This window comes from Planococcus citri, chromosome 4 (assembly GCF_950023065.1).
Source record: "Planococcus citri chromosome 4, ihPlaCitr1.1, whole genome shotgun sequence".
NCBI lineage: Eukaryota > Metazoa > Arthropoda > Insecta > Hemiptera > Pseudococcidae > Planococcus > Planococcus citri.
In genome coordinates, this window is record NC_088680.1 from 9,046,038 (window position 1) to 9,070,237 (window position 24,200).

General features: G+C 33.4%; 1 protein-coding gene across 4 annotated transcripts in view; it reads right to left on the bottom strand.

Moving 5' to 3' along the window:
• Window positions 1-24,200, bottom strand: part of LOC135845765 (thiamine transporter 1-like) — a 75,417-nt gene that overhangs the window by 25,942 nt on the left and 25,275 nt on the right. For 2 of the 4 annotated variants that reach the window (XM_065364586.1, XM_065364585.1), the window contains exon 2: window positions 7,698-7,836. In XM_065364586.1, the coding sequence (XP_065220658.1) occupies window positions 7,698-7,823 (126 nt within the window). In that variant the 5' untranslated portion in view covers window positions 7,824-7,836. Of the gene's footprint in view, window positions 1-7,697; window positions 7,837-8,166; window positions 8,515-24,200 lie in introns of those variants that run through there. The other 2 variants (XM_065364588.1, XM_065364587.1) reach the window with 2 other exon arrangements.

The following is a 24,200-nucleotide window of genomic DNA, read 5'->3' on the forward strand; positions in this document are numbered from 1 at the left end:
TTAAGTTACATTTTTATTTGAAATCCAATTTGAATGGAATTTTCTGATTCAAATATTTTGCTTTTTGGAATACTCTATATAATTCTAGAATTCTGAGCTTGAGCTTTCAAAAATATACTCAGAGGATTTCAATCATAATCCTTGAATTTTGGTGCAATGCAATGCCGAATTTGATAATTTGAGTCTATATTTTGAGTTCATCTCTGCTGCAATGGAGCTACGTATTTTCGATTTGATTGAGTGAATTTGCTTCAGAAATATATTAAGATAACAGATTGTTAGATCTTCAACCTTCCTTTCCTTCCCGATAGCATATTGTTGGATCTTAAACCTCCCCCCCGCACTAATTAGGTATCCCTTGTGTCCTCTTCCTATAGTTAGTTTTCTTGGAAAAAATTCCCTGAAAATGTTATTCCTCCATTCCTTAAACTTGAAATCAGATCATTACAAGAAAGCTCTGCACTTATAAATCGAAAAAATACAAAGAAAATCTAATCTATCTACTTTACCTATTCCTTATTCGTCTAAATGATACCATTTTCAAAAAAAAAACCTCCTCTGGTCCCCCGAACTATTTTCGTCACCTTGTATAAGGCTCCTCGAAGTCAAGAAATTTTTTAAAAAATTGAAACGGATGCTTACCAATAATTATTTTTGAAAATTTCAAATCAATGGCTACCATATTTAGAAGGATTATGATCAAAAATAAAAAATTTTTAAATTTTTTTACACGAGTGAGTACCTACTTACCATCCTAAAATTGAATTTTCATTTCAATTTTTTCGAATTTTGGGATAGATGAGGGGGGTTCTTGAAAAGGGACCCTTCAGACGGATTCTTCTGGGGGAAAAAAATGGAAAATTTTCAAATAATTTCAAATTTCGAATTTTTTTATTTTTTTAAATTTTACCAATTTTTGGGAACTTGAAGAAATGCGAAGAAAGAACAATTTTACCAGCTTCGATTGATTCCATTTTTTGAATTTTTCGTGGTGGGGGGCTCCATAGTCCATATAAAAGAGCCAAAAACAGCTGGAGGTTGGAGGGACGGAAATTTTTTCTTCAGAATTGGGCTATTTAGAAAAATTCTGACGTTGAAACATCATTTTTTTGAATACTCAAGTTGTTTTTTTTTTTCATTCAAACTGGAAACGGGGAGGGGTACCCCCAGCACAAATTTTTCCACACTCAAGGATAAATTACAAAATAGGGACAACATTTTTTCTCATAGAATCAAACAAATTCAGGGATGAGAGAGCAATAAAAAACCAAAATCACCAATTATTTTTAAATTACATTTTTTTTCTTGAAAAATACCTATGTAAATTATGACGCTTTTTTGAATTCATTTCGGCTCATCAAAAAAATAATAATTTGATTCGTCCATTTTGCCCATAAAATCAGCGTACTGTCGCCATATCTTCTCTGCCCCCCCCCCCATATCAGCTCGTCCCAAAGTACGAGTATTATATTGATAAGAAAACACCCAATACTAATCGTCATATGGTAATTTATCTCTTCCCAGCGGATATGCAGATCACAGCTCCGATGAATTTATTGCATTAAAGTGCAGTGTGCATATCATATAATGTACAATGCGTCCTTCCTCGCTCGTCATTCGCGCAGTGGCTCGATCGAGTGCAATAGTACTCAACTTATTGTACGAGTACAAAATATGTACGATCGTACGTATAAGCATATTGGCATGGTCTAAAATAGCCGTCATGTCAGTACATTTTAACCTTGCAAATTGCTCTATACGTTTGAAAAAAAAAATTTTTGATAAAACATATCAGATAAAACACTTATACTATAAACGAAGTGCACGCGATATCGAATATCTACGCTGCTATTCGTATATGTACTGATATGAGTAAGCTATCATAAACTAGTACCGTACGCACGATAGCAATGTTGACATTTTGACAAGTCAACTCTGAAAAATCTCATATGTACCTATAACTACTCGATTTGTGACCCGAATTTAAGAATTTTTATCTCATCCACGTTACCTCGACCTTTTGCTTAATTCATTCTTATCTGGTGAAAGGGTTAGAGCGATACAAGTACCTAGATATAGAACTGAAAAGAAACGTATATTTTGCTGAAAAATACATAATATTTTATGTGGCTTATCAGCTCTTTCTGAAAGAAATGAGGAAATTGAGGTGCATCAGGAAATACGTACATCTACGTATGAATGTAATGTATGTACTTTCTCTTTTCCTCTGTCTTTTTCGCATCCCTTTTCCCCTCACTTAATCCACTGGGTACACTGAATCGTATTTACGAGAATTTTAATACCTGCCTTATAGCTAAACTTTGAATTTTACTTGACCTTTGGGTTGTATCAGTACACGATAAAGAGTATTTATGGCCGAAGTTTACCCGTTATTACCGATAATATTATTCTGATTAGAGTATCGAGAGTCCTCAAAAAAAATTACTTGCAAACACGAATTTATGAATGTTCAGATATATAGCCATCTTTCCCCCTTACTCTTCCTTGCGAAATATATTTCTTCATTTTTTTCGTATTCGGAAGACTTGATGGACTCCTAGACATTGTTGAATGTACCCTTTACCTAGTTATTTTCTATTTTTATTTTTAATTTGCTTTGTCAAGACCTACATTATGTTGAGAAAATTTTTTTTACCTTATTTGGGAAAAAAAATCGTGCTTAAAATTGATTCTGATGATTGGACTATGCTTATCACAATCATTACCCGCGTGAAACTTCATAACATTTCTTCAAATGGTCAAAATAACCCACTGAACGTATTTTTCCCTCGATTCTTTTTTCAATTCGTTTAAGCAGCTGCATTATTGTTGATTTTGCTCGTGTGACATGGCATACGTTGAAAAATTCGATTGAAACCCAATCGGTGCATGAGACTTGCGATCAATTCTTCGAATAACTTCGAGCTGGCTGTTCAGTCAAGCGACAAGCGTAACTTTCAATAAGATGATAAGAATTCACGATGTTTGCCCATTTACTATGGCGAAATTTCAAGTTTCCTTTTGGTTTTAGTCCCTTTAAGAGACGGAGTTCGATGAACGAGCGAGTGAAAAGTTGATGAGGATTGCTCAAAGTCTCGAAGTTTCTTACTCTCGATAATGGTTTATTGGTTTGTGATAAATAAATTGAAATTTGGTTTGGAAAAGCACGTTTTCTTGTAATGAATGAGCTTATTTTGTTTTGGGTTTGGAAAAATACATTTTTTGGTTATTAAAAAAAATACTGAATCGATTGGACCCTTTTTTTATAAAGATCTTGATCCCAATCTTGAACCATAGATATCTACTTATTTTAAAACTCTTTACTGAACAGAATTACTGCAATGTAGTTTTCAGCTAATCACTCTGTTTGTTTGTTTGTTTACAAATTGAAAAAAAAAAAAAAAAAAACATTATCAAATTGACGAGGAACTACATTATCAGTATAAATATTAGATAAAATTGAATGTTTATACTTGGAGAACACACCTCTATTAAAGTGCATTTAAATGAATTATACTGATAATAGGTTGAGAATCACTGAACCAATTTTAAATTTAAACACATGTGACTAATCAAATTTGAAGCTTAAAGTTGGAAAAGGGAGTTCAGTTTAAATTTAGTATTAAAAATAACACAATTTTATTGCGTGAATCTCGAATTAAACTGCATCAGAATTCCAGTAGTTCCAAATTTAAAAAAAAAAAATATGTACTAACTTAAACATTTCCTTCTTGTGCGAATTTTCCAAGAGAAACATCTTTCATGAGTTTTTGGACACCCTGTACCCGAACTTGCATTTTTTTTGCTTCCCATATTCGAAGGAAAAACAAAATTATCATCTTCACGGTCAGAAAATTTCCGGTAATGTACGAAAAAATTGAGCTTACTGCGCACTTATTTTATCACAAAACGCGATTATAATTTTTTTTTTATTTATTTATTTTTGATAAAATTACCATTTTTTTTTGAAGATACGTCAGAAAGTAAACAAAATTATAATGATAAAATAGGAGATAACACTAGTGATTTTGGCCACACCGCTTCATTTAAAATTTTTTTTTTTTTATTGCAGTCAAGTACATATACTTAAAGTCTACTTGCTGAATATCTACATCAAGAAATAGCTTTTCATGAAATCATATTCCTAACAAAATTTCTCTTTCTCCCTCTCTTCAGAAATAGAGAGAAAATTTTAAAAATTTTCCGAGGGGTGGGGGGGGAAGGTATCTAGTGGTCGAAAAAGTTGAAGATTCAAACTCCAAGTCGAGGAATCGTGATGAAATCAAAAATTTTTACTGTCGTATGATAGGTAAAGGATGAACCAAAACTAAGGAGTCCAATGATTGGAAAAGAAAAAACTCTCTCCTTATTTTTAATGCTTTTTATTGCAAAGATCTTTTCAAAAAGTACAACTTTTTTTTTTATTTCTTTCGTTCATTTTTTTTTTATTTTTTCTATCGTGAATGGATTATTTGTCACTTGAACTTTCTTTTCTTGTCGTGCATTCACCCTTTTAGGGCCGTAACATAAGTTGGTGTTGAGTGAAGTTGAACTGTTTTTACCAACTTTTCCTCAGAATTTGAAATAAAAATTGATGAAAATGAGTCAATTTTCAAAATTTTTACTTTTTAAGAAATGAATTAGGTATTTTTGGAATTTTTAAAATCGAGAATACGAAAAAAAAGTCGACCAATTTATTAATTTTCTTGGAACTTTTGAGCATGGAATTGATGAAGAAATATCGTTTACCAACCAATTCGACAACCCCTGATTTTCACCACGTCTCCGAGAAGCTCTTCTATAGGTTCACAATCGTAGGAAAAGTTTCAAAATACCATTAATTTGTATTGTTTATGTTCCTCCTAACTTGAGTTTCCCTATCTCCTCTTCAAATGCACTTACAGAGCTGCGGTTTGCTCTATTACGAGTACTTAAAATCATTTTCCATCGAGATTCGAGATTTATACACATACAAAATTTCCTTGAAATATTGCTGACCCTAGTGTTGAGAAAGCTTGGTTATTTGATGTGGAAGACCCTATATACAGATCTGGTTTAATCAAAAAAGGCCAATAAAGGCTGACATTGAAGATTTAGATTGCTTCAGTATATTTCGATCTGAACGTATTTTTGTTCACATTTTTTAAAACGTGATTATTTAGAAGGGGGGGGGGAGGGAGGGAGGATCATGAAAAAATGTCAGAAGTCAGAAGATTCTGATCAAATTCAGTATCTAGATTTTAATTTTCAGTATAAAGTTACAATTTTGGCTCTGGAAGTGTCCGCAAAGGGGAGATAAGGGTCTTTAAACAGGAGGCATTTATGAAAATGAAATTAATTGATTGATTGATTTTTTCGCTTCAGCCCCTGCTCAACCTGTCTTGTGGAAAATGGTCCAGTTCCAAAAAATAGTATTTGAGATTCTGCGTTGACCTAGGTCATTGTCATCAAAATCCAAGACCTTTCTTAGGCTGGGCACTACAGAGAAGTTGAAAATTTGCAAATCGCGTTGTTTTGAAATTTTTTTCTTTTCAAACAGTGATTTTGCAATAATTGAGCCAAAACACTAAAAAGTATTATTATTTATGAATTTCAGGAAAAATTTATTTTGGAAATCAACGGTGCTAATTTTTTAATAATTATTGCCAATTTCAAAAAATTGAAAAAATTAGTCAAAAAGTAGATATCAAATTTAGGTTTTTTAAAATTGGAAATAATGCGCAAAAAAATTGGCACCACTGCCTTTCAAAATATTTCCCCAGATTTAAAATGATTATTTTCAAAACACGAATTTATCAAAGTCGAAAATGTACCGTTTTTGAGGATCCACAATCCACATCTCCCCTCCTGGGGCACTTCCAAAGCTAAAATTGTTTCTAAAAGACTTCCAACTCAAAATCAAGATCTCAAAAGAAGTGACGAAAAGACGTGGGGGGGGGGGGGGTGAGATCGAAAATTTTCCATCTTTTTTCGCCAGATAGATTTCCTCAATTTTTTCTTTTAGATTCTCTCCCCCCCCCCGGATTTTTCTAGCCAATTGGTGAAAGGGGAGTTAGAAACAAAAATGTTGAATGATTTTAAATGATTATTTTATACAAAAAATTTGAATTTTTCTTATTGATTTGGTTATATTTTCAAAAATTTTCAAGTTCATTTTTCTATTCTTAAAAATTTCTGAAAAATTGTTCATCAGAATGAATATCTGACCGAGCGAAACGAGAAGGCAAAAACTGTGAAAAATTTGATTCTTTGGAACGCAAAATAAACGTCATTCTGGATGCAAAAAGTTGATTTTTTTTTACTTCAACATCTTCAAATTTTTTCAGGACAAAATTTCATGTTTTCAAAAAGAATAACCAATCTTGGAAAAATTAAGAAATTGTTTACAAAAAATAGGACTTTTTAGAAATATTTTAGCTGAAGTTGGTACTTTGTGGCAGCTTTGACCGGAATGAAGAGACCTTATTTTGAGAAATTTCAAGTAAGACAACATTATTTCTGATGTGAGAAGACAACTATTCTACATTCCAACTTTGGTCAGAGAATTGAAAGGGAAAACCATCTGACCCGAGTGACACGAAGGCGAAAGCTTTTGAAAATGCAACACTAGGCAATTGACTTTTTTTTTTTGGTTTTTGGGTTGAAAATGGGCTGAATGGGTAGTTTAGACCCTAAAACAAAAACCAGAGTGAGTTTTTTCAATTTGAGTTGTTTTTGTGGTCAGGAGAGTAGAGACTGTCAAAGTTGCGAAAATGATCGTTTTTACCCTACTTCAAAAGTTCGTAGCGACATCCGTATTGTTTTGAGAAAAAAACCAAGTTCATTTTCGGATTCTACGCACTTTTTTAAGTAAACTACTTTCTCCGATTTTTAATTTTCGAAATTTCAAGCGCATAAGACTAATTTTTCTAAATACGAAAAATTCAATTTGAACCCCCGGGCGAATACAGTTCCGTGCCACGGTTACACGGTGGAGTAACGCCAGCGTCGCGCGCTCCGAGTTTTAAAATATTACACAAACTTAAAATCTTTCGTATGCGCTTGAAACTTCAAAAATCAAAAATCGGGGAAAGTAGTTTACTTAAAAAAGTGCGTAGAATCCGAAAATGACCTTGGTTTTTTTCGCAAAACAGTACCGATGTCGCTACAAAGTACAAACTTCAAAACTTGTGAAGTGGGGCAAAAACGGCTATTTTTATTGCAACATTGATCATCTCTCCTGACCACAAAAACAACTCAAATTGAAAACCCCCTCTCTGTTTTTTGTTTTAGGGTCTACAGTATCGATTAAGCCCATTTTTAACCCGAACAAAATATGCAGGTGCCTATAGTGTATTTCAAGATGTAAAAAATCACAGTTTTTGACCATTTTTTTTGATTTTTCCAACTTACATAAATTCTTCCCAAGTTTTTCTAACTCACTCAATTTATGCCAAAAATTCTCAATTTTTCTGTCCGGGGAGGTGGGACACTCCCTTCTCCCCGTTCAACACGTCTCTGGGAAGATCTCCATTGACTTTGGTACAAATCCTGCCGCAATTTTTCGCGATCCAGTCCGACGTATAGATATTTATGGAGAAGGGGTTCATCAGATAAAAAATATTTCTTCGTCGATCATGCTCGATAATTCCAGCACATTCGTCAAAATCAAAGAAAAAAATCGAAATGTGAAAATCTTATCATTATGCAAGACTTACTTCTTCGGTGGTGAAGTTTAACGGCGGATTGACTAAATACTGGGTGATGTACGAGTCCAAAGGCTGGCAATCTTTGAGGAATCCGTAAACGGCAACCCATATCGATAACTTCAACCATGTTTCCATCCTCTAAAGTTAACTGTAACCAACAAAGCACACGGATATCGGTAACGGTTTTGAAAAATTATTATGGTTGTCGCGATGATGCACATCACTATACAGTATACAGATACAGCAGTACAATACACATACATACAACACACATTACAGTACCTACAATAATACCGCATGCAAAATGATGCTATTATCGAGAGGTATAGGTATAGGTAGGTAGTAGGTAAGGTATAGGTAGAGAATATCGCGGGGGCAAATACGAGTATAAAGCGCATAATAAGCACGGCGCCTTGTACGTATAATATAGGTAAAGGTATATAGAGGTAGAGACAGAGAGAGAGAGAGAGGTACGTACTACATACACTGGTAAATCTGTATAGCATTTATAAGTTGAATATTTAGATTTACTACAACAACGTCGAACGTCGGGCTCGCGATGCACCTTATATTAAACGGCACCGGCACTATATGGTTTTCATTTCAATTGGACGACGACGACTCGACGACTCGACGCACACACGTTCGTCCATTTATCATCGCGACGACAGTAAGCTGTACGCTGCCGACACCTCGTGGGTAATCGTTAAATACACACAATCGTGAATCCGAATCGTGAATCGTATTCGTACATACGAATTATGTTAGACGTACCGTACGAGTACCTCTATACCAAGACCATAAGACCGCGCACAGCCGGCGAAAACAACAACTGCACACGACCGCACGACGCACGACGTAATCGCTAATCGGTCTGGGGCCTGGGTCTGCCCGCATGCCCTTCCCAATACCTCGACTCGACGCGGTGCGCCGCAGTCTCGCGAGCTCGGCCTGACGACGTCGATACCTATCACACAATAGTTCATTTGACGATCAAATTTCAAAAATCAAACAGGTACCACCACGTAATCCTCACGAAAGTCGAAGGCAAGGGGAAAAGCCACCCTCAGAGAGGATCTGCCCCACAGAGTAGTGACCCGGCTCTGGACCCTCACCCCAAAGCCCAAAAGGCGAGGCAAAAAACCTCATCAAATGAAATGGAAAGTATATGAACTGCAATAGGAAACCTAATCCAGTGCGGTGTGCACAGAGCACAGACTAGACACAGCACAGCACTCAGCACTCGTGAGTACTTGAACAGATTAACGAGTTTACTCTTTATCAATTGTTCTTTATCATTTTTAATTATTCCATTAAAAAGAATACATAATATGTATCTATATATACCTACCTAAGAGAGCGAGCAGCACTCGAAAAATACATATACTCGTATCTATAATAGAAAGAGAGAGAGAGAGAGAGAGACGTAGACGAGCTCACGTGCAATTCTCGAGTCAAGACACACGGCCACGCTGCCATCAGCCGTGTTCCGGAAAAATAGGACAGCAAATTTGCCTCATATACTCGTATTACGATTTCGTGTAGGAGAAGTTTTATTAAAAAGTTCCTCGATACGTGTATTGCGTAGTTTGACGAGCCTGGCTTGGGCGAAGGAGAAAGATCCCATCCCCTGCATTGTAAGGTGCTCTCTGACCACATTTGGTTGATCATAGAAATCGCCGAATATGATATTCAAATCAGCGAATTAAAATGTGTAAGCCCAATGGGCATTGTATTGCCATGACTCTGTCAAAGAAGTTTGAGGAAAACTGCCAAACGTGGAAATTCGAAATAGAAATGCCAATTTCACCTCTCTGTGTGGGGGGGGGGGGGGTAGTGATCTGAAAATTTTGTTGGGAACGGTGATTCGTGAACTACTAGACTTGAAATCAATTTTGCTACCAATTTTTAATGAACAGCAAAAAAGCTTCTCCACATTTTGCCAAATTTTGATAAATATTGACACATTGCTAAATTTTCACAACTTTTGCTAGGTGCATTTCGACAGGTTTTTCTAAAATTTGACAAATTTTGATAGATTTTGACACCCTTTGGTGAATATTTATAACTTATGCTAAACTTTTACGAGTTACTTGTTAAAATTTGGCCAATTTTGCCAAACTTTTATAACTTTTGTCGAATTTTTTCAAGACAAATTTTGGTTAAATTAGCTAGGGTATGACAAAATTTTGATACATTCTGGATGATAAATTTTGGCTAATTTTGCTAATTTTTGACACCGATTCTGCTAGCTTTTGACAAATTACACTAGATTTGTGACGAATGAAAACTTTCAACAAATGCAAAATTATGAAAACATTGTTAAGATTTTGACACATTGCAATCAACTTTTGCCACATCATTTTTTTAAATTTTACAGTTTTCAAAGTTGAAAATTGAGCTTTCAAAGTTCAAAATTAGGTACCTATTTGAAGTTCAAATTTGAGTTCACAGCGTTGGAAATAAGTTTCCAAATTCAAAATTGAGCTTCCAAAGTATAATATCAAGCTTCTAATTTGTATTCCATAGTTGAGATTTCAAAGTTCAAAATTGAGCTTTCAGATTTCAAAATTGAGCATTCAAAGTTGAAAATGGAACTCTCAAAGTTCAAAATTGAGCTTTCAAAGTTTGAAATCAAGTTTCTGATCAAGTTTAAAGTTGAGCTTTCGGAATTCATAATCTTGCTTCTAATCTTCAGTTCAAAATCTAGCCTTTATAGTTCAAAATTGAGCTTTCAAAGTTTGAAATCAAGCTTCTGATCAAGTTTAAAGTTGAGCTTTCGGAATTCATAATCTCGCTTCTAATCTTCAGTCCAAAATCTAGCTTTTATGGTTCAAAATTGAGCATTCAAAGTCCAAAAACAAACATCTAATTTGTATTCCAAACTTGAGATTTCAATGTTCAAAATTTAGCTTTCAAAATTCAAAATCGAGATTTCAAAGTTTAAAATTTAGCTGTCAAAGCTCAAAAGTGAGCTTTAAAAGTTCGAAATTGAGCTTTCAAAGTCCAAAATCAAACCTCTAATTTGTATTCCAAAGTTGGGATTTCAATGTTCAAAATCGAGCTTCCAAAGTTCAAAATTGAGCTTTCAAATTTCAAAATTGAGTTATCAAAGTTCAAAGTTGAGCTTTTAAATTGAAAATTGAGCATACAAAATTGAAAATTGATCTTACAAAATTGAAAATTGGGCTTTCATGGTTGAAAATTAAACTTTTGAAGTTGAAAATTTAGCTTTAAAGCGCAAAATTCAGCTTTTAACGTTCAAACTTTGAGCTTTTGAAGTTCAAAATCAAGCTTTTAATCAGAATTTGGAAGTTGAGCTTTCAAAATCCATAATTTATAGCTTCTAAAATCCAATGTTTCAAATGTATCTTTGAAAGTTCAAGGTTGAGTTTTCAACTTTCAAAATTAGGTGAGTATTAAAAGTTGAAATTTAAGACTACAGAGATGGAATTGAACTTTCAAGTTCAAAATTGCGCTCTCAAAACTCAAATTTGAGCTTTTCAAATATCAAAATTGAGCTTTCAAATATCAAAATTGAGCTTTTAAATATCAAAATTGAGCTCAAGCTCAATATTGAGCTATCAGAGATCATAATAAAGCTTTCAAATTTCAAAAGCAAGCTTCTTTTCAGAATTCATAAATCTAGCTTCTAATCAAAAGTTCAAAGTCTAGCTTTCAAATAAGGTGCACCGGGGGAAGTTGGAATTCGGGGTAAGTTAGAAAACTTGCTCTAGCGCCTAGAGGTTTATATCTGGCGAAGTGCCACTAAAGGTGACTCGAGGGTACTACCCCTACTTCATCACGGCATAAAAATTTTCGCGATTCAGTTTCATTTTAGATGTCTTTGGTTCAATTGTATTTTGTTGTTGTTTTGAACTTATTTTGAATTTGGTCTAAAATACAGACTTTCTATTTCTTAGTTTTTCGCATATAGCGGACGAACCGTGCGTCCTAGTGAAAATCTGATGAGAGTAATCTCAAAGAGAATTAAATTCTCTACAATTTTGTATCTGTGCAATTTTTCTAGGACGCTCGGTTTGTGATCTACGCCTCTGCAAAGTTTAGCCTGTTCTGACTTCCCCCAATTGGGGTAAGTCAGGACAGTTTATATTTTATTCCACTGAGCGAAAGCTACTGTGTCAATCGCGCTCAAATTTTTACCATAGGTTAAGAACCCTTATGGGAACCTACACAATAAATTTGATCCATATTGGTTCATTAGAAGGGGAGTAACAGCTGGTCAAAGTTGAAATTGCGAAAAATCATTCTGACTTGCCCCGGTGTACCTTATCAAAATGCGCTTTCAAAGTTTAAATTTGAGCTTACAGTGTTCAAAATGAGTTCCCAAAATTCAAAATTGAGCTTTTAAAGTCCAAAGTCAAACTTCTAATTTTTATTCTGATAGTCTTCAAAGTCTGAACTCGAGATTTAAATGTTCAAAATTTAGCCATCTAAGATCAAAATGAGCTGTTTAGGTTCGAAATTGAACTTTCAAGGTTCAAACTGAATCTTTCAAAGTTCCAAATTTCAAAATCAAGGAATTAATGTGTACTTCAAAACTGCGCTTTTAAGTTCAAAATCTAGCTTTCAAAAATCAAAATTGAGTTTTGAAAGTTAGAAATTGAGCATTGAAAGTTTGAAATTGAGTTTTGACAGTTCAAAATTGAGTTTTGAAGGTTCAAAATTGAGTTTTAAAAGTTCAAAATTGAGTTTTGAAAGTTCAATATTGAGTTTTAAAGTTCAAAATCCGGCTTCGCAAGTTCAAAATTGAGCTACCAATCTAATGTTTGGAATCGAGCTTTAATACATGTAGTTCAAAATTGAGCTTTCAGAAGTCAAAGGAGAGGTTTTTCAACTCTTTATATTTGTATTTACTTGAGTACTCAAAATTGAACATTGTTTCAAAATTGCATGTTGAGCTTTGTTTGAAGTTGCAGGTTGAGCTTTTCATAAGTTCAGGATACAACTTTGAAAGTTCACAATCAAGTTTCCAAAGTTCAGAGATGAGGTATTTTATACTTTGAAGTGGTGATTTATTTAAAGTTGAGTGTTCAAAGTTGTATGCACTTATACATATGAAAGTTTGAGATTTCTTTTCAAGTGTGAAGCTAAACTTTTAAGGTTCATACGAGAGGTTTCATTCAAGGTCAAAATTTTCAATCATCAGTTTTTTGGAAGTTCGAAGTTGCGTCTCGTTAAAAGTTGTCATTCGACTTGAAAAAATTTCAAAGTTGGGCTTTTTAAAAGTTCAAACGCAATTTTTTTCAAATTTGAAGCTGCGCTTCGCGATTTTTAAAAGTCCATCAAAATCGAGTATTCCAAACGTTTCAAGTTGAGCCTTTTCAAATCTTGAAAGTTGAGCATCTTACATGTTCAACGCTGGGCTTTCTTGACAGTTCATTTCGAACATTTTCAGTGATTCCAAGTGCAGGCAACAATGTCCGAGAATGAGACTTTTAAAAGTCCGAAGTTGTGCCTTTTCAAAAAAAATGCCTCCTTCTTTCATTCTTATGTGTGTAGTAGTTATTTGAAAAGTGTAGAATTTTATAAATGAAATAATTTTTAAAAAGTTTGCTTTTTGACACATTTTGCTAAATTTTGTCATAGCTAAAATTTGACTCATTTTGCTAAATTTTGATATATTTTTCCAAATTGTATGTAATATATGTTTACTTTGGCTGATTTTTGTTAAATTTTGACGTACGTAAAATTCTAACAAAAGCTAATATTTGACACATTTTAATTCATTTTGCTACATTTTTTCTGAATTTTGGCTTTTTGTTGTATTGTCAAATTCTGGAGATACGAGATACGATTTAAAAATTTGAAAATATAATGGAGTAAGCACTCTTTCCATGGTATTCTGAGGGAATTTTGATTGGATTTTAATGAAATGGGAAGAAGTTTCATCCATTTTTCATCTCATTTGCACCTATAATCTGTGAAGTGTGAGTGACTCCAAAAACTAATCATGTTTCTATGTACTTTCTTAATCATTTCACTTCACTCTCAGTTTCGCAGAATCGAATACAATATATTTTTCTCACCAACACGAAAGGTCAAAATACCGGTAGCACACTTTACTTCATATTTCCATGAAAAGTAAAGAAAACAAACCATGAATCATTTTTTTAAAAAATATCGACCAGACTACCTGTAAAATATCGAACATTATTTTCACAATTCTCAGTATTTCTAAAATCAGGAAACATTTCAATTATCAATTATGTACCTGCAATTTTTTAAACCATAAGAGTTAAATTTAGAATTGAAATTGGGGGAGTAAGTGTAGTTGTTGTGTTTACAGCAGAGTCATTGTTTTTGCAAATTATTACGGAGACCAGAAAAAATAAATTCTACGAACAATTGAGTAAAATTAAGACTTTCAACGAATTCACCCACACGATCAACGTATTGCACAATTAAGTTGGTATCACTTTTGAAAGAAATAGATATCCGGTCTCGTGCACCGCACGTACTTTTACTCTGATACGATAATACCATTTCTGGGAAAAAATTGGCTGATATTGACGGACACAACACTCATCAAAGTGGACGCAGGCCGATGTACTCGTCGTAGTACTCGCATAATAATATGATAATTTTCTAGGTACTTGGGGGTACTTGTGCGTGTACATGATGTACGAAGTTACTCGAGCATTGCTCGATTCGTATACACTACGAGTACATACAACTGTATTCGAGGCAGATGAGAGATGCTGTGTATTATAATATAGATATTAAATACGACTTCCGTCGTTTTTATTTGTTTTATGGTAGTAGCCGTTTTCGGTACGGTTTAATGAAGCTTGATAATGGTATGATGCAGTTATTACCGTTTAAAGTTTTCCGTTCGGACGTACTCTGATTGAATAATGCCATTGAAATACGTTCAAGTACCATTTCACTTAATCACGAGGATATATGTTATAAGTATATACCATGCATGTACATTATATATAGATCGAGCGTCTCTCCTTTCCCTTCTTCATGTCATATAATATGTCGTTGTCGTCGTTGAGTATAAAAATGGCAGAGGAGGAGGAAAGTGAAGGACTGTATGTTGGTTTATTCTACTCGAACCGCGAACGATAGGTACCTGTGGATCACGTGCTTCCACTCAGGTGCAGCTTTCAAGTTGAATTGTGTGAAACGTGGCCAACTCACTGAAACACCAATTCTCACCCACACCTTGGAGCCAAATTTCGAACTGCCAAAATTTATAATTCGATTTTTGGCGAATTTTTTGAAAATTGCTAAAATAGCCCATTCGTATCTATAGATTAATTTTTAATTTTGAAAAAATGGATAAAAAATCAAAAGTTGAATCTAATATCTTGTAAAAATTAAAAAATTGTCCATCTCTACAGAAAATTCTTCAATAGGTACTTCCTTTATCCTTAAAATTGACCAGAGTTATCCCCCCTTCTCCAATGATAATTTTTAAAACAACTTACAGTGTATGTCAAAATCTCACTATAGTCTTCAACCTTCTGAAATTGTTTTAAGAGACGCTTTATTCATTTTCGAAGTTTCTGGAGGCTTCAGATCGATTCGAAGAATGGCAAAAGTTGGTTCAGTGAGAAGGAGGGGGGGGGGGGGGGTCAACATTGGCAAAATAATCTGATTTTTGGGTTTTTATATTAAGATTTATTTTTTTTTGCGTAAAATCATTCATACTCGTATCTATCACTTTTTAAAGCAGATGAATTTTAAAATTTTTCTGGTTTCTCAAATAACAACTACACACGCGTAAGAATGAAAGGAGGAGCCAGAAGGCAATTTTTTGAAAATCCAACTTGAAAAAAATCTCACCCTCGAACATTGATACCTCGCCATTTGGAACCACTGAAAATGCTCGAAATGAACTTTCAAGAAAGCCAAACGTTGAACTTGTAAAATGCTCAATTTTCAAGTTTTGTGAAAAGGATAACTTGATACATTTGATACACTCGACTTTGAATTTTTTTAAACCGCAAAGCGCAACTTCGACTTCGAAATGTGGAAAAAATTGTTTTTGAACTTTCAAAAAGCTTAACTTTGAACTTTTTTCATGCCAGAATGGCAACTTTTAACGATGCACAATTTTGAACTTTTGAAAACCTAATCTTTGAATTGTGAAATTATATGAAACCTCGTATTTGAACCTCAAAAGCTCAGCTTCACACTGGAAAAGCTCAACTTTGAACTTTCAGATGAGTACAACTTTGAACTTTCAGATAAGTAGAACATTGAACTCTCAACTTCAAGTAAGCACAACTTCAAAGTATTGAAAACTTCGCCTTTGAACTATGAAACTTGAACGCTGGATTGTGAACTTTCAAAGTTGTATTTTGAACTTTCAAAAAGCTCAACCTGCAACTTCAAGCAAAGCTCAACTTGCAATTTTGAACAATGCTCGATTTTGGGTGTTCAAGTAAACACAAATTTAAACGTTTGAAAAATCTTTCTTTTGACTTATAAAAGCTCAATTTTGAACTATTAAAGCTTGATTCCGAACTTTAGATTGGTAGCTCAATTTTCAACCTCGAAAGATCGATTCAAAGTTTTGAGAGCGTGATTTTGAACATTGAAAACTCAATTCTGAACTTTATAAAACTGAATTCCAAACTTTGAAAGCTCAATTTTGAATTTTGAAAGCTCAAATTTGAACGTTGAATGCCCAATTTTGAACTTTAAAAACTCAATTTGGATCTTTTGAACTTTGAAAGCTAGATTTTGAATTTTAGATTAGAAGCTCGATTTTGATTTGAATTGCAAAATCTCCAGTTTGGACCTTGAAAGTTCAATTTTAAACTTAGAATGCTCATTTTGATCTTTGATAGCTGAATTTTGAGCTTTGAACTTTGAAGACTCAATTTCAGAATAAAAATTAGAAGCTAAATTTTGAACTTTGAAAACTCATTTCGAACGCTGTAAGCTCAAACTTAAACTTTGAAAGCTGATTTTGATCTTTGATAGATCTATTGTGAACTTTTAGAATTTCAAAAGCTCAATTTTGGAATACTAATTAGAAGTTTGGATTACCAGCTCGATTATGAATTCTGAAGAGTCAACTTATTTGATCAGAAGCTTGATTTTGAATTTTGATCTCCGATAGCCCAATTTTTGACTTTGAAAGCTCAAATTTGAACTTTGACAACTCCATTTTAAACTTTATATTAGAAGCTAGATTATCAATTTTGAAACCTCAACTTCAAACTTTTGATTAGAAGCTCAATTTTGAACCAATTAAAGCTCAATTTGGAACGTTGAAAGCTCAAATTTGCACTTTGAAGCTTAATGTTGAACTTGAAAACTCAAATTTACACATTGCATGATCAGTTTTGAGCTTTGAAAACTCAATTTTGAACTTTCGATTACAAGCCCTATTTTGAACTCGAAAATTTCAATTTTGAAGTACAAATTAGAAGCCCAATATTGAGCTATGTATGTTCAAGTTTGGACTTTGAAAGCTCAATCTTAAACTTTTGAAGCTCAATTTCAGTCTTTGAAAGCTCAATTGTGAACTTTGAGAGTTGGACTTTGAAAAATTCAATCAAGTTCTATAATAAACTTTTTTCATCCGTTTGAGGGTTTAATTTTAGTGAAAAAATTTTTGGCACCTAGTCAATTTTACTCACGGAATTACCTGATGAGGTGGGGAGGGTCGCGAACTTCCAAAATTTCCGCCGAATTTTCTCAGTTTTCCAGTTTCTCCAGCTGAGTTTCAATCAACAGCCTTAGATAAGTACCTACTTTTGAACATCTTTTCTACTATTTTATCGAAGGTGTCTGAGGTGGTGAAATCAAGTGATCTTACCCCAAAATAAGAAAAAATTACATCTCACAAACAGAAATTAACTCAAATTAAGTATAACTATGTATCATTCAGTACAAAAATTCATCTGTAGCAAAAAAAAAATGTTCAAACCATGCCTCCATTTCCCATTATGTGAAGAAGATACACGATAATTTGAATTCATACATGATTAATGCGTCTTGTAGCATTTTGCATATGCAAAAGAAAAAGGTCAAAGATCATCGTACATAGTCCCGGATCTCGCGTAAAAAATCGTCAGCACTGCGAAAACACATCATCATATTGTAGGTTTTAAGCAAAAACAAAAAAGCTACCGGCTTAATAAAAAGAAAAAAACATCTCACCAACACCCTTCCTTCCCCTTCCCTCTGCAATCTACCAATTCCTTGGCCCCGAGGTCGGGTACGTTTTCTTGTAATTTCTAAAGCAAAAAACATGTGCAATGCGGAAGAAAGCTTCAAACAGAATTTGTACATTTATATTAGAACATCTGGGATGGATTCTTTTTTCAATTTAACTGTACAATGTAGTTTTAAAAAATAGAAAAAAAATAGTTGCGAACCATTGAACCGGTATTAGAAATTTATAACTCGTTAGAACTGGTTTTGAAAATCATTATTACTTATTGACCTTATAAAATTGCGATATAGTTAGATGTATTTGCGTACCCTAGTTTTTAAATTTGAATTTTTTTTTTCTAAAAGTATTGCTCTGGTTTTAATGTTTTAGGACACATTGTATGTAGTGTTTGGGGTCAGAAGAAATCGATGTCGATATGTAATACGAGATTAAAATTAGGTATTATTTTTCGTTAAAAAATTCCAATTTGTCACCAAATCAACTGTTTGAAAATAATTTTACTTTTTCTCCCATTTTTATCAAATTTTAAGCAATTTTGTATGTACCAACTTTTGGAAAACATTTTCGAAAACTTGTCCAATTTTTATGGAAATTTCTCAATAATTTAACCAATTTTTATAACATTTTGACATTAAGTTTTGGCACATTTTCAATACTCTGATAATCGAATTCCTTCCAACTCCAGAATAAGACACGAATGAGTAATCGAAACTCAAACACAAACCAGCGAAATGAATTTGAAAAATCACTCCGCATAAATTTCATCGATAATTCTCAAAAGCAAATTCATATATTTCTTCATCAATCGAAAATTTCACCATCGAGTATTCGAAAATGAAACCAACAATTCACAACAGCAGTCGAATCGAAGTGGATAATCTGCTGCAAGTTTGTCAGACGAATTAATACCTATATTATCCGGAGAGAATTCAGAATTAGAACAAGATACATTTGGATTTTGATGCCAAGATGACGGATAAATAATACAAGCAGGAGATGGTGGCGGCCGCGACCAAAGGTTATAAATCATCGTTAGCCTCGGTTCGGTTATCACACTCTCTCTCTCTCTCCCTCACTAAAAAGTAATTAAAACTTCTTCCGGCTATTCGTGCTAATGAAAAATCGAACGCAGCAATAACAGCAGCAGCGTAGTCCGCGTATATTAATTTCAAAGACGTTCTCGACTCGATCGTGTTGTATCATTAACACGACGATGAACGATTTAAATTCGAAATAAAAATCATCATAGGTACCTATTTTCTCTTCTTTATAAAAAATGAAGAAAAAAATTTCAACACACGCAAGGTGGTTCGATGAAGAAAAAAAAACCTCAGTCTATATACAGTTTCTCTCTGATAATTTCACCTCATTGGCATCTATGCGGCGCCGAAAGGCTGACTGACGTGGTACAACTGTGCAAATTCACCATCAGGGTCTGCTGGCGAAAAAAAATACGCGAGTTATGATCTACAACGAGAGGATTCTTGTTTTAAAAATACACGCATCGTAAAACAAGCGAGGACGATGATATCATTTTGATGGATCGAAGTCATTATCCTCTCATTGAAACGTATTACTCGGTGACACTTTATCATGTTCTAATCAAGTGTAACACTGTTTAAAGCCAGTAAATTTAGGGTAAACTGTTATTAAATTAATAATTTAGTTAATATCGCCCATGCGTTTTTCGCGCGTTATTTATTACCACGACTCGTTCGTACGTACGTACGAGAGTATAATATTATGTGTATGTCTCTAATGTGGTGTATATATATTACCCTCGCGCTGGCAATTACCATCGCTAATATGTTTTTTATTGTCGTAAAACGTTATACAGGTATAGCGTGATATATAAAAAGCAACACGAAATAAACAACCAGACGTTAAATGTCAAAATTCCAATTTATAGTTATCTCGTTATTTAACATAGTCCCCGATCCCCCCACCGCGCCCGGTCCCTGATCACTCGTCATGTGTCTTTTTTTTTCTATCTTTATTAGTATTTTTTTTTTACTCGCGAGTTATGCCACCACGTGTGTTGATGTGAGCATGATTTGCGAAAATATAACAACTCTTTTGAGAGGAGATGAGCATTTTTTGGTGATGGGAAATACTTGGTTGGGGTTCAATGAACTGTAAAATATAAGGGGGTGGTTAAAGAGTCATCCTGCCATAATCGTCAATCTGCACAGATACTGTATAGAAGATAAGCTGTCGTCAGTTTTCAAATTTGTGGGTACCCTATCTAACAAGCATTCAACTCTCCCCCCCCCCTCGAGGGAAAAATCCTCTTTTGGGTACAGATATTTTAATTTTGCTATTTTTTTTTGAAATGTTGTGTTGGTTCCCTACTCTTGGATAGTTGCAAAATCACCATCATTGGCCCCACTAAATCACTTCGGAGGCTATTGCATGCAAATTCAAATTCAAACATTTTTTCTGTAGCTTGTTTTAAAAAATCACTTTTCAAAAACTTGTCAAATTTAGGATCTGATAATGCGATGAATGTGGGATTTTCAAGAGTTCAAAGTTGAGATTTTTTTCAAAAGTAATGTTGAGCTTTTTTGAAAGATTGAAATTCAGTTTTCTAAGTTTAAAATTGAGCTATTAAAATTATTCCAAAATTGAGCTTTTGAAGGTCAAAATCGAACTCTCAGAGTTCACAATTGAGCTTTCAAAATTCAAACTTTAACTTTCACATCTCAAAATTGAGCTTTTAATTTGTAGGTACTTCAAGAAGTTCAAAATCGAGCTTCTAATCGGAAGTTCAAAATACATGTACCCCAGCACTAAAAGTTCAAAATTGAGTTTTCAAAGTTCAAAACTGATCATTCAGTGTTTAAATTTGAGTTTTCAAAGTTCCAAATTCAACTTCAAAGTGCAAAATTGAGTTTTCAAAGTTCAAAATCAAGCTTCTAACCAGAAATTTGAAGTTGAGCTTTCAAAATTCATAATCTAGCTTCTAATCCAGATATACAAAATGCATCTTTCAAAGTTAAAAGTTGAGATTTAAGCGTTCAAAATTTGGTATTCAAAGTTGAAATTTGAGCTTTCAAAGTTCAAAACCAAGCTTCCAATTTGTACTCCAAAATTTAGCTTTCAAGTTTCAAAATTGTGCTTTCAAATTTTGTAATTGAGCTATCTGAGATCAAAATCAAGCTTTCTAATTTCAAAAGCGAGTTTCTGATTAAAAGTTTGAAGTTGACTTTTCAGAATTGATAATCTAGCTTCTAATCACAAGTTCAAAGTTTAGCTTTCAAAGTTCAAAATTTAGTTTTCAACGTTCAAAATCGAACTTTTAATTTGTATTCCAAAATTGAGCTTTAGAAGTTCAAACACAAGGTTTCAAAGTTCAAAATTAAGCTTTCAAAAATCAAAATAAGCTTTATAAGTTTAAAATTGAACTTTCAAGGTTCAAATTGGAGCTTTCGCAGTTCAAGAATGAGCTTTCAAAGACCCAAATAAGATTTATAAGTTTGAAATTGAACTTTCAAGGTTCAAACTGGAGCTTCCACAGTTCGAAATCGAGCTAACAAATGTCAAAATCAAGGAATTAATTTGTATCTCAAAGTTGAGCTTTTGAAGCTCAAAATCTAGTTTTCAAAGTTCAAAGTTGAGTATCGAAAGTTAAAAATTGAGTTTCAAAAGTTCAAAATTGAGTATCAAAAGTTTAAAATTCAGTTTTGAAAGTTCAAAATTGAGATGTAAAAGTTCAAAATTGAGCTGTAAAAGTTCAAGATTGAGTTCAAAAGTTCACAATTGAGTTTCAAAAGTTCAAAATTGAGTTTCAAAAATTCAAAATTGTGTTTTAAAAGTTTATAATTGTGTACCTATCCAACGTTTAAATTTGAGTCTTCAAAATTCAGAATTGAGTTTTCAAAGTTTAGCACTGAGTTATTATTAAAGGTCAAAATTGGGTATTGAATGTCTATATTTAAGTTTTTAAAATACAAAATTGCGTTTTCAAAGTCCAAAATTGAGCTTTCAGAGTTTGGAATTGAGTTTTCAAAGTTCAAAGCCAAGCTCTCAAAACTTGAAATCAATATTTCAAAGTTGAAAATTGAGCTTTCAAAGTTCAGAATTCTGCTTTGGTAGTGGAAAATCATGCTTTGCTGATTAAAAATTGTGATACCAATCAAAAGTTTGGAATCAAGCTTTGAGCTTTCAGAAGTCAAAGGGAAGCTTTTTAAAACATTTGAAATTGTGTTTACTTACTCGAAAACTCAAAATTAAATATTGATCAATGTTGTAAGTTGAGCTTTATAAAAGTCCGAAATAGAACTTTGAAAGTTTACAATAGAACTTTGAAAGTTCACAATAGAACTGTGAAAGTTCACAATAGAACTTTGAAAGTTCACAATAGAACTTTGAAATTTCAAAATAGAACTTTGAAAGTTCAAAATAAAACTTTGAAAGTTCAAAATAAAACTTTGAAAGTTCAAAATAAAACTTTGCAAGTTCAAAATAGAACTTTGAAATTTCAAAATAGAACTGTGAAAGTTTGAAATAGAACTTTGAAAGTTTGAAATAGAACTTCGAAAGTTTGAAATAGAACTTTGAAAGTTCGAAATAGAATTTTGAATGTTCGAAATAGAACTTTGAAGGTTCACAATTTGAGCTTTCAAAGTTCACAATCGAGCTTTCAAAGTTCAAATACGAGGTTTTCAACACTTTGACGTTGTGCTTATCTGAAGTTTAGAGAGTTCAAAGTTGCACATACATACTCGTATTTGAAAGTTGAAAGTTATACTCATCTGAGAGTTCAAAGTTGAACTTTTCAAGTGTGAAGCTAAGCTTAGTTTTAAGGTTCAAATATGAGGTTCCATACAAGTTAAAAATTCAAACATTAGGTTTTCAGAAGTGCGAAGTTGTGCTTCTAATGGAAGTTGCTTTCGAGCTTTCTTTCTTCACCAAATGGTTTTCAATTAACTTTTCATACTCGCATGAATGTAATTTTCTAAAAAAACGAAATCTACAATCGAAGATCTATGACATCAAAAAAGCACGTGCTATGAAATAAATCACAGACAAAATTATATTAAAAAAAAAAGTATTCAACATTTGGTTCTATTGGCACAGACAAGTCCATTAGTCAAAACGAAAAAAAAAAAAAAACTCAATAAGCCAAAAAATTCATCTAGTACCAAACCCTCTGCTAAATTTTCACGATTCTGGGGAATGCGAACTGTTTCATTTTCAAAGACATACCCAAGAATAAAAATGTTAGCCAAGTCATGGTTGAAATGAAACGTGAATGTACAATGGACATCGCGAATAACCTTTCTCATCTCTGGCGTGTTATTTTTGGATAAGAAATCACTACCGAGAAAAGAAACTCCCTTCACTTTAGCGTGAAATTAATTTCAGCCAAGTTTAACATTAGTTTTTTTTCTCTCATTTATAACGATAGAAGGAATGGTACAAACCTTCCTTGCCTACCTATTCTATTCGTATACAAAAGGTAAGAACGTAAAATGGCAATGAGTCATTTTGGCTTAACGAGGAATTTTTTCCACGATGCGACATGCGACGATGAGAGGGTAAAATCATTTGAAAACGAGTTAGTTGGCATTTATTCTTCGGTTGTTGGTTCTCTCGGTTGTGTAGTATAGAACAATCGGTGCAATTAATGAGTCCGAACGGTATCATTTTAAAGCCCTTATTAGCCAGCCAGACAGCATGGCGTTTGGGTGCAGGATGAGAAAAGTCCGCATTGAAGAGACGACAGACGAGCTCACAGTACAACGATCAAGAGCTGTTGGCATGTGCAGTATATGGAGTTAAAATGATGTTAAATCGAGCGTTTTTTTATCGTTATTATTATTTTTTTCATCAACTAGCCATCGTGTAAATAGTTTTTGTACAAGTACGAGTACATATTTCATATCGATAAATAAAAATGTTTCGACTCTAGTGCAATGCAATAATAAGTAATACACCGAGGAGCTAGTAAATGTCGCTGAGCGAATAACGTTTTGTTTACTGCGCATCTCCCAAGTCCCAGCTCGCTTATTTACTGTTTTTATATTAGCTAAGTTCGGTAGAGAAACGATTCTTGTGTAGAATTTTAATTGGCTTTGCTATCTTTTTTAATTAATTTGATTAGCATATTTTTCGTGCCATTTGTTTTCTCTCTTTTATATATACTTACTGATGATGATGATGTTGATACACCATCGTGTAATTTTCGCACATTTACGAGAAAGCTAATATACGAGTACTATACACACGATGGAAATGTACGAGAGAGTTGATTTTATTCATTTACTTTAATTTTCTTTTTGGAACGAATTTTTTTTTTTTTTTAAGCTTATCGAGTTTGGAAATTTTCAAAAAGGTCATCCGTT